The sequence below is a fragment of the Siphateles boraxobius genome, unplaced genomic scaffold (genome assembly GCF_051911475.1).
Source record: "Siphateles boraxobius isolate OS27281-9 unplaced genomic scaffold, OSU_SipBor_1 20, whole genome shotgun sequence".
Taxonomy (NCBI): Eukaryota; Metazoa; Chordata; class Actinopteri; order Cypriniformes; family Leuciscidae; genus Siphateles; species Siphateles boraxobius.
In genome coordinates this window covers 3,325,571-3,337,608 of record NW_027508811.1, presented here as the reverse complement: position 1 = coordinate 3,337,608, position 12,038 = coordinate 3,325,571, and the positions used below count along the sequence as shown (strand labels likewise).

At 38.9% G+C, this 12,038-nt stretch overlaps 2 protein-coding genes across 4 annotated transcripts in view; both read left to right on the top strand.

The window, feature by feature from the left end:
- Window positions 1-1,898, top strand: part of prkg1a (protein kinase cGMP-dependent 1a) — a 110,748-nt gene extending 108,850 nt beyond the window's left edge. For all 3 annotated transcript variants that reach the window (XM_077236389.1, XM_077236390.1, XM_077236388.1), the window contains exon 18: window positions 818-1,898. In XM_077236389.1, coding sequence (XP_077092504.1) covers window positions 818-916 — 99 coding nt within the window. In that variant the 3' untranslated portion in view covers window positions 917-1,898. The remainder of the gene's footprint in view (window positions 1-817) is intronic.
- Window positions 1,899-7,947: 6,049 nt separating this feature from the next.
- dkk1a (dickkopf WNT signaling pathway inhibitor 1a) lies at window positions 7,948-10,124 on the top strand. Its single transcript, XM_077236331.1, has 4 exons — window positions 7,948-8,294; window positions 8,469-8,610; window positions 8,691-8,849; window positions 9,411-10,124. Exons 1-4 carry the CDS (start codon window positions 8,076-8,078, stop codon window positions 9,659-9,661), a joined length of 771 nt encoding a protein of 256 aa, XP_077092446.1. The 5' UTR covers window positions 7,948-8,075; the 3' UTR covers window positions 9,662-10,124.
- Window positions 10,125-12,038: the final 1,914 nt, after the last annotated feature.

Below are 12,038 nucleotides of genomic sequence, written 5' to 3'. Positions count from 1 at the left end.
GCTTTTTCGTGACCTAATCTAAAGTGGAAGATTAGCAAAGAAGTTGTTAAAGCATCAATAACATTGAACTATTTACATATGAGCTAATAATTAAACATTAATAATTTTGTTAATTACAGTGACAATGAATGAAGAACTCAGTGCTTGTATATAGCCTATTAATGTAGAGACTACAATATGAATTAACTATAAACTAATAGTTTGCAAATGATTTGTAAGTACTATAATATTGTATACCTATCTGTTACCAGAATTGGTTAAACTAACGTTAATAAATACTGTAGCAAAGGTATTGTTCATTGATGGTTAATATTGGGTAATGCATTAACTAACATTAACTAATTGGACTGTGCAGATTAATATGGTGTCATCTGAATCTAAACATTCACCACTAGGCTTAAGAGATATAACCAGTTTAGATGGAAAGGATCTCAAGCTGACTTACATTTCTCGCTCGTTGCGACAACTAACCTCTGCCACTCCCAGACCATACACAAGTCAAAGTTGCCATAGCAACTGTTATCTAATTACGGATATGAATAGTAATGCCGGGCGGCATTTTCAATGATGTATTGACTCATTATTTGAACTCTGTAAAAAAATAAAAAAAATCCCTTTAACATTAAATATATTTTAACATCAAACAGTTTGTTATTAATGTTTCACAATATTGCTGTTTTAATGTATTTTTGATCAAATAAATCCAGCCTGGGTGAGCATGAGACTTTTCAAAACGATCTAAAGGCAATTGTACTCTATTATGTTCTGTATAACTCACAAGCTAACCGGTTCTTTTTCATTTTTTGTGCATATGCAGCTAACATCATCCACGGACACCAGTAACTTTGACAGCTTCCCAGAGGACAATGAAGACCCACCGCCTGATGATAATTCAGGCTGGGATACAGACTTCTAAACAGGCCACCTGCACACATACACAGACACACAACGTCAGCCTGGGATACACATGCTGACCTACCAAATAGACTGAGGGAGAAGAGGAAGATGGGTTTTATTCCATCATGAAATGAAGTGACTGTCAAGACCCGGAGACAAAAAGTGAATGTCTTGCGTGAGCGTGTCTGTGTACGTGTTCACCTCTGACCCTTAATAACCACCTTTACTGTGAGATAACTGAGGAGACAGTCCATTTAGGGAAAAGGCTGTGACCTCAGTGATTTGTTCTTCTCCCTGATTGGCTGTAAACTCTTCATCAATCCGTGCGCAGACTACTCTAAAGAAGACCACACTGTATGTCGCAGGAGTCCCGTCAGACATGAATGTTGCTCTTTAAGTAATACTCATTCCTTTTAGCACATGTACATAACAGCATAATATCAATACGCTGGCGTTCCTCACATTTATCGGTTTATCGCTAATGTGTATCATAATACGTCAATCATAAGACTCAGTTTCACCCTCTTCAAACACACAGACATTATAGACGCATCTCCTCGCCTCTCTTTGCTGTTAATTTATTGTTGTGTCAGTCGGCCATTACAGGTTATGATATTTTCTCAAACTGTATCCCATGAAATGATGTGCCTCAAATTCATAGCTCCATTGATGGTGTACTGTATTTATTGTCTCAGATTTATAATAACGATGAGGTAAGTACTGACCACTGTGAACGGCCAGATTTTAAACAGGAACGGACCTGGGATCGGTTTTCCTTTTATGGCCATTTCTTAAACCTGACTAATTCGACTGCAGGTACAAGAGAATCCCCATTTGTCCAGAGATTCAGCCGTGTCAGATCATGAACAGTATTAGTGCCTTAAATCAATGGCATTCTGCTACGCTCCTCATGCTGCATGTCAGAATACGATCCCTTCAGCTCGCTGCTGTCCATCTGTCTCCTCCTTTTTTTTTACACAATAAAGCGACTGTTTTAGACACTCCCTGTATCCTCACATGATCTTCAGCTGTCTTTTATACATCTGAAATTTTGTTCTGTTAAATTTATTATTTTGATCCAAATATAGAAATTCTGTGCTATTTATTCACCCTCGTTCACCCAAATCACCTTTTCATAGATGAGTTGAAGTAACGAGAGGGTGAATAAATGATATTTTAACTTTTGGGTGACCTGTTCTGTAAAGCGGTGTGCTATGATGCCCTCAGTGACAGAACAATTCATTCTCAACAACACAACACTACTTCAGGCTGCTCATTCGCTTATTGCTTCATTCTGTCTGCACTTTTAGAGGTGCATGATTGTAGTGACTAAGATTAAATCTGTGTATGTACGTTTAATAGATGAGGTCCCTGAACTTTAGAGTGTGCGTACCCTAAAATCCACACCAATGTTCAGATTTATAAGACAAAACAGTCTTTGACGTGGAAAAAGTGCTTAGTAGCACGTCAGGTTCTAAGCAGGTGTACACACTTTTCCCTGGCTCAAATGTAGGACGGTTTCTACTCAACATTTTATAAATGAGGCCACAGGCCTGGAAATCCAAAGGTTTCTGGATTGATAACTGAGGATATACTGCAAGTCACTCTGGATATATAGGTCTTCTAAATGAGTAGACTATTTAGGTGAATCTGTCAAAAACATGAGTAGGTTATATGTCACCCCTAAATCAAAATAATGAATTTAAGAAATTAAAGCCTCCTTTAGACCATTAAGATTTTTAAATGTTTCTTTTCATAACCAAGCATGGATATGCATTATAATTCTAATTATTAGCAATTAACTTGTTTCTGTTTTTTATTACAGATACAATATTGTACAATATTACAGATTGCACTGCATAAGATAGAAATACTGATAATAAAGGAAGAACACATTATGATCTACAAATGGTTTAAATACTTTTCATAATTTCTTAACATTATATTAATGAGAATTTGGGAGGGACAAATATTTTAAATGTCTCAAGTGCTTTATAATATTATTTATTTTCTTTTGGAATGAAATATGATCAAAACATGTAGTCATGTTTCATGAGATTCACTTATTTCCATTTCCTTGTCCTCTCTAAAGGACCTCAAAGCTGATACATTTACCTTGATTAAATAACAGTTTGTGTGGCACGACCAAAGGATATGGTGATCTGCTGTTTTCTCACAAGGGTATTAGAGATGCACAAGTCGACCGGCCATAAATCTGAACCGGTTAGTTTTATTTTTGCTGATCTCGATTCTGGACTTGCACACAAAATGCATAGTAATATTTCCACATAAATAACATTTTGGGAAATGATTGCAAAGTCTGCAAACAGTACATTACAGGGATAGTTCACCCAACAAAATGTTGTTCTAAACCTGTAGGAATTTCTTTTTTCTGAACACAAATTTTTGAAGAATGTCAGTAACCAAACAGTTGATGGATCCCATTGAGTTTCATAACATTTTTTCCACCATACTATGTCAATTGGGCCTAATAACTGTTTGGTTACCCATATTATTCAAATTCTTTTATGTTCAGCAGAAGAAAGAAATTCATACAGGTTTGGAACAACTTGAGAGTGATAAAATAAATGATGACAGAATTTAAATTTTTAGGTGAACTATCTCTTTAACACAAGCCAGAGATGGGACACGCTAAAAGACTGACATAAAGAAGAGAACACAAACCAGCAGAGTACCAGGCACAGCAAGCTCAAGCTTATACTCAATCATACGTACTCTATTTGGCTCAAGTACACCTGGCTGCAGCCTGCAGAATGGGGCGGGGTCACACGCGTCACTCCACCTCATACTTATTTTGATTGGCTCGGTCGCCTTTCATAGGAATACATTGCATTAAGTGAAGACAACGAACACATTTCCTGCCCAGACAATACAACATTAGCCTACATCACACAATGACAAGATAAATTAATTATGAAATATATATCCATGGTGGATAGTGTACACAAACCCTGTACTTAAGTTAAAGTAGAGAAACACTAATACAGTATTACTCCAGTAAAAGATAGGTTTCTAATGCAACAAATAAAGCAGACTTTAGACTTTAGGAGTATGCGTGATTGAGAATATCATATTACTCTCAGATTTTGAGCGGGACAAGACCAAATCAAATGTGTTTTGTTCACTTGACTAAATTGTTAACTGCTCCAAGTTTAATATTCTGGATCAATTGAATTCACAAATGAACCATTCAATGTTATTTGTGAACCAGTTAATTGAAAAGAATCAGCTCAAAAGTTTCGCTCACAAAACGGACATCACTATTGGTTCAGAAAAAATCTTGATTAAATAAGTCAAGTCACCTTCATTTATATAGCGCTTTACTGTGATAATAGGACATTAAAGCAACAGTGCCTGGTGGCTGGAGAACGCTAACCTTGAAATAGGTTCCAAGGTGCAAGCCTTGAATAATAATAATTAAAAAAAAAATAATAAAAAAAAAAAAATATATATATATATATATATATATATATAGATAGATATATAAACGCAAACCTGTGAAAAAGCTGACGGTGTGCACATGTATTACGTGTTTAGCCTATAGGTATGCGTGTTTGAATATACAGTGTAGTCTTTCTTTATAAATTGACCTAAACAAATTACTTGTCTGGCCTTAAAAATGTATAATGCAGAATTATGTATCGCTTCTGAGTAGCCATGTGAACCGGAACTATTTTGACAATGTTTTATCTGTACAGAGGTAAAGGAAAGGGAAGAGGCCTTCACAGTGGAGAGACTAGTTGACACAGGACTGCGTTGTCATCGTGTCCAGGCGCAGGTCCTTCATCAGATCCGGATACGGCCTGGATAATGTGTTATGTGTATGCTAGGTCAAAGAGATGTGTTTTAAGTCTAGATTTGAACTGACAGAGTGTGTCTGCTTCCCGGACAATGTTAGGAAGACTGTTCCAAAGTTTTGGTGCTAAACAGGAACAAGGATCTACGGCCAGCAGGCGATTTAGATATTCTAGGTATTATCAACTTGCCCGAATTTTGAGATCGCAATAGACGTGAACGACTAGAATGCGTTAAGAGCTCGCTCAAATACTGCGGAGCTAAACCATTTAGTGCTTTGTAAGTTGTTTAACACAATTTACAATGTTTAATAGGGAGCCAATGCAGTGTTGACATAACCGGGCTAATATGGTCATACTTCCTGGTTCTAGTAAGAACTCTAGCGGCTGCATTTTGGACCAGCTGTAGTTTATTGATTAATTGATTATTTAAAATGCAGGGCAACCACCCAGTAGAGCATTACAATAATCTTGCCTTGATGTCATGAACGCATTAACTAAATGTTCCACATTTATCATTGAGAGCATATGTAATTTAGATATATTTTTAAGATGGAAGAATGCGGTTTTACAGATACTAGACATGTGACTTTCAAATGAAAGATTGGTATCAAAGAGCACACCCAGGTTCATAACCGTTTGAGCTCTAAGACTATGCGCCATGTTACTAGAGAGAAGAGCAGCACCATCCCAGGAGGGATGAATACCATCTCTTTTCAACAGGTCAGGTTTGCCCCAAAAACTTTTCCAATTGTCTATGAATTCTATATTTTTTTGCGAACACCACTTAGACAACCAGCCATTGAGTGAGGACAGCCTACGAAGTGTCTCATCACTCCTTCGAACAGGAAGGGGCCAGAGCAAATGACAGTGCCTGACATCATACTTGCAAGCTCACACCTCTAACGTTAATTTTAGTGATCTCCGACTGGCGAAGTCGAACATCAATAGTGCTGACGTGAATAATAATCTTAGAGAATTTACGCTTTGCATTAGCCAGCACTTTTAACTTTGCTTTGATGTCAGGCGCTCTGGCTCCCAGCAAACATGTGACTATGGTGGCTGGTGTCTCTTTTTTGTAATAGAATCGCCAAGAACTAGGGCACTTTCAACAGGATTCACAGTGGGTGTTTCACTGAGTGGGGAGAATCTATTTGAAGATTGGTGTTTTGTCCCATGACTATAGCGTCTCTGCACGGGCTTTACAGCCGGAACCGAACAATGTACATAGTTCACTAAGCTAGTCGCATCCAAAGCAGTATCTAAAGCCCTTGCACTCTTACTATCCTCAAAGTTTGGATGCGTCTCTAGTTCTGAAAATCTTCTCCGTCAGCCTGACTGTCTCCCTGCATTTATCACATGTAAATCCCTCAGTACTGACAGAGAAGGCTATGCTATACATGTGACACGAAGTGCAAGTGACAATAACAGGAGAAGACATTACTCGCTGTGTTTTTTGACTGATCCTATACTTTCCACAGTTGTTCGATGGATTCGTAAAAGGCGTGAAAGAAACAAAAAAAGACTGTAAGCACAGATGGCAGGTTAACGGGCTAGCGAGATACTAGCGTGTTCTGCTAGTGATAACGATTTAGATAAAAACTAGCAATGTCAGATTAATGTGATAGGCAATATTAGACTATCTAATATATGTTGATGAGTAAGTTACATTTAGCAATATAAACAGAAAAGGAATGATAGTAAATAGAGATTCAAAACAGAAAGCTATACGGAGCTAACATATGCATTACGCAAACCAGCAGCAAGGCAGACAGGAGCAATCGATCAGTCGATTCTATGATGATCTGATGGATCTGAGTAATCAGGAACCGCATTTTTCCTTAAATGAAATGGAGGTAAAAAGTCTGGTATTATGCTTTCCAATGTAGTGCAGAATAGTTGTTTCATAAAAATTAAAATAACATGGCAAAAATACTTTTTTTGTGGTTTTATTTATTTCAATTTTTTTCCCCTTTGGTGATACACATGCCTTGTTTATTCATGTACCATGCATATTCCTGCTGTAAGGTCACATGCAGAGTGCATCTACTAAACATATGCTGCTGAAATACAGAGAAGCCTCTTTAAAAACTCTGAACCTCATTTCTATATTATTAAATATATATTTTTAAATCCCTTACAAGATTTTTTAATGATTTCCTCAATGAAGTCTTGTGATCTGTAGGGGGCACCAGTTCACCACTTAATTTCAGAAAAACAGCAGCAATACTAAACATTCATTTGAAGACCACTATCAGTCTGTTATAATCTTACACCGATGTAAGTCAATGTAATTTCTATTAAAACTATGAAAAATATGTAACTGAATAAAGTGACACTTTTATATTCCTGTTTATGTTCTCTGTAATATCTAATTAATAAATGACGAAAAAAGAAGCGATTACATCAACATACTGCTGAAAAAAAATAGATTTGTATCTTTAATATTAATGAATAGATCTAAAAAGTATTTGTATGTGTTTTCTACAATGTATGAGACACCAAAATCTGATTTGTTGCCAAATATAAAGAGTCTTTATTAATGCTGTATTAAATTATTCCACTTCCAATTTATTTCAATGAAAAGTTTTCCTCTTGATTTCTTCTCCACTTGCAATTCAAACTGGTATAGGCCTACTTTAAATGTACATTATTTAACATAATTGTTATGAAAATAGTTGAACTGTGATATGTCCTGAACTAATGTAGACAATAAGCACTGCATGTAAGTTTAGTGAATCCTGAACTGAGTTAAACCCCATAGGTTGTACCCACATAAGATGCACTTAGTTTCAATGAAGAGGAAGATCTGTTTTTATAGCCGTAAGTTAGATAAACGTGCGAAACATTAACATGAATATTTTTATGTGCTGACAGAAAAATGATATGGTTAAGGCTCTAGCCGTAGTTAACAGAGGTCTGTTGACAGGTACTGTCTGTATAATGATATCCCTCAGATTCCACTTTAAGCACTTTAAGCTGTCAGTCTGTTTCTGAGGGGGCGCGACGGTAATTACGCACAACTATTGCGAAAGACGTAGTAAAATTTCACCAATCCCTATTACGACGAGGGCGTGGCTTTTGAATATTCATTAGGTTACGCAATCGGTCGGTAGTAAGCAGCGTCTGCATGGCTCATTAATATTAATGATCCGGGGATGCTGCGCACCTCTCGACAGAAGTATTCCGATCGCCTGCGCAGACATGAGTTTACACAGCGCGTCTGCGCAGGCTATGAGGGAGGAGGTGGAGAGCGTGTTAGAAGCACTTATAGTACAGTCATTTAAAAGGGGCGGGAATATACAAACAGTCCCGCGTGTATAAAACTCCTGGACACATGAAGTGCTGCGGAGTTTGGACATTATGCGTGACATACTGGCAGAGAAGAACACGAGGAACATGCTCTCACTACTCACCGTTGTGACTGTTTATCTCGCGGTTTGGGGAGGAATCACTGCAGATGCTCAAGTCGGACCTGTGTTACGGAACTCCATCAGGCATCTTCCCGCAGCATCCAGTCCGAGTGACGCTGTGAGCGCGAGCCCGCGCGTGACCGGCACCGCAGACAGCGACGCTCCGGCGGTACGTGTTCACAGGATGCTGAAACGCACCACAGAGGATTTAACTGGACTCAGTTTACATTTAGACTTTGAGATTATTTAAAATAAAAAAACTTTTGGAGTTGTATGGCAAATGTGTGGTTTTAAAGGAGCGCTTTAAATAAAGTGTATCATTATATGATTTGCTCTTCCACAGTCGCCGAACTGCGCCGCTGATGCTGAGTGCGGGCCGGGTGAGTTTTGTAACGGCTCTCGGGGAGTTTGTCTCTCGTGCCGCAGGCGGAGAAAGCGCTGCGCTCGTGACGGGATGTGCTGCGCTGGAAACCGATGCATCAACGGTACAAACAAACCAGATAGCGTCTTATGGTTTCATGGTTTGTATGAAGACTCATTTCCCAATATCGTGTTTCTCTCTCAGGTGTGTGTCAACCTGCGGATGCATTAGCTGTCGTCACGGTAGACGCCGATCAACCGGTTGGCAAAGCGGAGGAGCAAAGTATAACTGTAACACGTGGGCAGAACTTCACACATACCAAAAGAACCACCATCCTACCAAAACAACAGCAGCCACTGAAAGGTATCACATCTGTCTCCTCTCTCTCTCTTCTCCTGTTTCTTTTCTACTCATTTAATCACCTCTCTCTCTTCTTATTCTCATCTTCTCTTCTCTTCTCTTTTAGTTTCTTTTCATTTTTCCTCTTCTCATGAAATTCTCCTTTATTGATCTGACTTTTTAATCTTGTTGGATCTTTGTTTGTCTTGTCTTTCCTTTTCTCATCTGAGCTCATCTCTTTTCAGACTGTTTTCTCTTTTCACCTTGCCTCTCCTCATCTTTTATCATAGCCTCTGAAATAAATTCTCAGTCATGTGCCTTAAAAAGGCCTTTTTTCATATCATATTGTCATATTTTATTTCAGAAAATGAGTTGAGAAGAGACCAGAAAAGAACGGATGAGATGAGAAAACTGGTCTCTTCTTATCTTGTCTCTTTTTTAATGTCATCTTGTCTCTTCATATCAAAACTCGCTTTCGTCTCGTCTCTGCAACTAGATCTGATTTTAAAACCTCCACCTCTTCTACATGCTGCTATCACATGACTCTGGAGGGGTGAATGCTGATGTGATGTATAATCTTGTCAGGTGGTGAGGGCGAGACGTGTCTGAGGTCTTCGGACTGTTTGGAAGGGCTGTGCTGCGCCCGACACTTCTGGTCTCGGATCTGTAAGCCCGTGCTGACGGAGGGACAGGTGTGCACGCGCCACCGGAGGAAAGGGGCTCACGGTCTGGAGATCTTCCAGCGCTGCGACTGCAGCTCCGGCCTGTCCTGCCGAGGCCAGAGAGAGAAACCTGGAGCAGAAAGCCGAAACCTCCACACCTGCCAACCGCGCTGACCCCGCAGAACCGCTCTCGGCTCCACACACACAGCACGCGCACGCATGCAGACACACATGCAGCGGCGGCAAAGGAAAACTGATTGCACGGAAGGATGCGCCATTAAAAGGACTGATCGTATTTCCTTGACGGATGCAGTGAAACTGCACCGTACAGATGTTTCTGTTGTACACTCTGCTATTTAAGACTTTTCCCCCTGGGTCACCACAAAAGGCAGATTGCTTTTGTTTCCCTTTATAAGGAACTTCTTATTCTTCTTGCAGTAAATTACTGTATTGTAAATATGTAGTCAGAAATTGCACTTAACACTGAGCATATGAATCCTGTAAAAGTAGCATTTTATGATTCACACGATATTTTAAATGTGCCAGTCATATGATTTAGATGGTTAACAGTACTACTTTTATTTTAAGCAAAGTGTATAGATATTTGTCTGATTAAAATCTATAAATGGAACGATAATTGACTTGTTACAATTCATACTGCCACCTAAAGAAACCACTTAGGGATGTTTTCATAATGGCATACACTGCTTGCTTTATTCAGCAGGTTACGCTTCCAACAGCATCCACAAACTTCGACTTAGCAAAATATTCTATATATTGTGTGTAGTAAAGTTGCTTGGGATAAAACACATTTTCTAAATTAATAAATGTAGACGTAAATGTGAGTGTCCTAATTTCATGCATAGAGCTTAGGTAAAAACAGAAGCTGTCCATGTCTGCTTAATCATTGATCACCGCAGAATATCATTTCAACTTGTATTACAACAAACAAACAAAAAAACAAGTGCACTGATGTACACTTCTGCATATTGTCATTTTTTAACATGTAAGGTCAGATGGACAGAATATGAAGAGAGAAAAAAAAACATTAATCTTAAAGGCCCACTGAAGTGCCTTGAAACACTCCGCTTTGTATGATGCGGTGATAATTTCCTCTGAAACGGGAAGCTAAGGCGGGACATATTGAATGGCTCCTCCCCCTTTTCAAATAGCCAAAAACGTTTAGTTTTCCTCACAGACTGCAAGTCGTACTTGACAGCACCATGGAAGTGAATCAGAGCGCTGATGTTGGATTCAATACTAAAGGTGTGAATAAATTCTTGCCATTTCATGCTTAACTAACGTACATTGGAAAAACGGAATAAATCTCAAGCGTTTGAGCAACCGAACACACATCTCCAACCCATATTGCTCCGTTACGTGTAAACGGTCGCTTTGGCCAGGTGGTATTTATATCATAGGGAGCAGGACACTTTAGATTCTAGAGAGCATTTGATTGGACAGAAGATGTGATGAGAAGCTGAAGTCCGCGGTGATGTCGTACAAATCGGTGATCCATTTTAGTGGAAATGAGAAACTAAGTTTTGAATGCTTATATCTCCTAAATGCGAATTATGTTATGGCTTTGGAATACACCAGCTTATTCAAAGCATGAAGGGCAAGGCTAACATTCCTACAAAAAGCTAAAAAAACAAAAACAACAATTACATTTTGCTTTTAACATAAAATACACTCTACCACATGTTCCTGATGCACTTGCCTGCTTTGTGACCTCATAGCTGAAGTTATCATGGCGAATAAACAAGCTCGGAGCTCTGCTGAGGAGCCGTAATCCTTTTTGTAGCCATATCCCTGTCTGCAGAAAAACACCTGACCACATGAAAGCCTGAATGGGCCCAAACAGCAGGGACGTACAAAGCCGACAGGAGGATATCAAACGTGAAGAATCCAGAGGAAGTACAAGAGGATCAGCAGCAACAAACCTTTGGTGTGTCTGGTTAACTTCTAATTAGTCCTGCAGTCAGGCCTGAATTGCAGTTTAATCATAGAGATATCTGACCCTTTAATTACTTTATTATGCAGCCTATTTGGCACGCACACAGCACATAGTGCAGTTTAGAGAGAGTTCAGAGTTCATAAGAAACTTTATTTTGCAGTCTGTAGTTGATGTCATTACTAAAGACTTGATCTGAAGCTATTTAGGAAGGTATAGTCATGACATACTATGCCCTAAAAGTAGGCGAAAGTCTTCTAAGTATGTACTGTTTTTGTGAAGAAAAAGTACACAGCTTTGGGACATTGTCATAATTGTGTCTTTAACGGACAGCTCTGCCGCATAGTTGCGTCAAAGATTATAGAATAACAAGACAGTAACAAGACACAAGACACTCGTATTGTGACAAGACATAATAACAAGACACTCGAATTGTTTTGAATGGGGAAAAGAGCAACGCTCAATATAGCGGAATAAGTTCCGCCTTCTAAATAAGAGCCACTTGGCGATTGGTAAAGCCCTCACGTCACTGCAGCTGCCGTTAGAAGCTCCGGTTCCCATTCCCATAAAAACAGTCAGATGCACGCTTCCACTGCA

Coding starts and splice junctions, on each gene's coding strand:
- dkk1a (XM_077236331.1), top strand. CDS start 8,076: ATGCGTGACATACTGGCAGAGAAGAACACGAGGAACATGCTCTCACTA. Junction 8,611..8,690: donor TGGAAACCGATGCATCAACG/GTACAAACAAAC, acceptor TTTCTCTCTCAG/GTGTGTGTCAACCTGCGGAT. Junction 8,850..9,410: donor ACAACAGCAGCCACTGAAAG/GTATCACATCTG, acceptor TAATCTTGTCAG/GTGGTGAGGGCGAGACGTGT.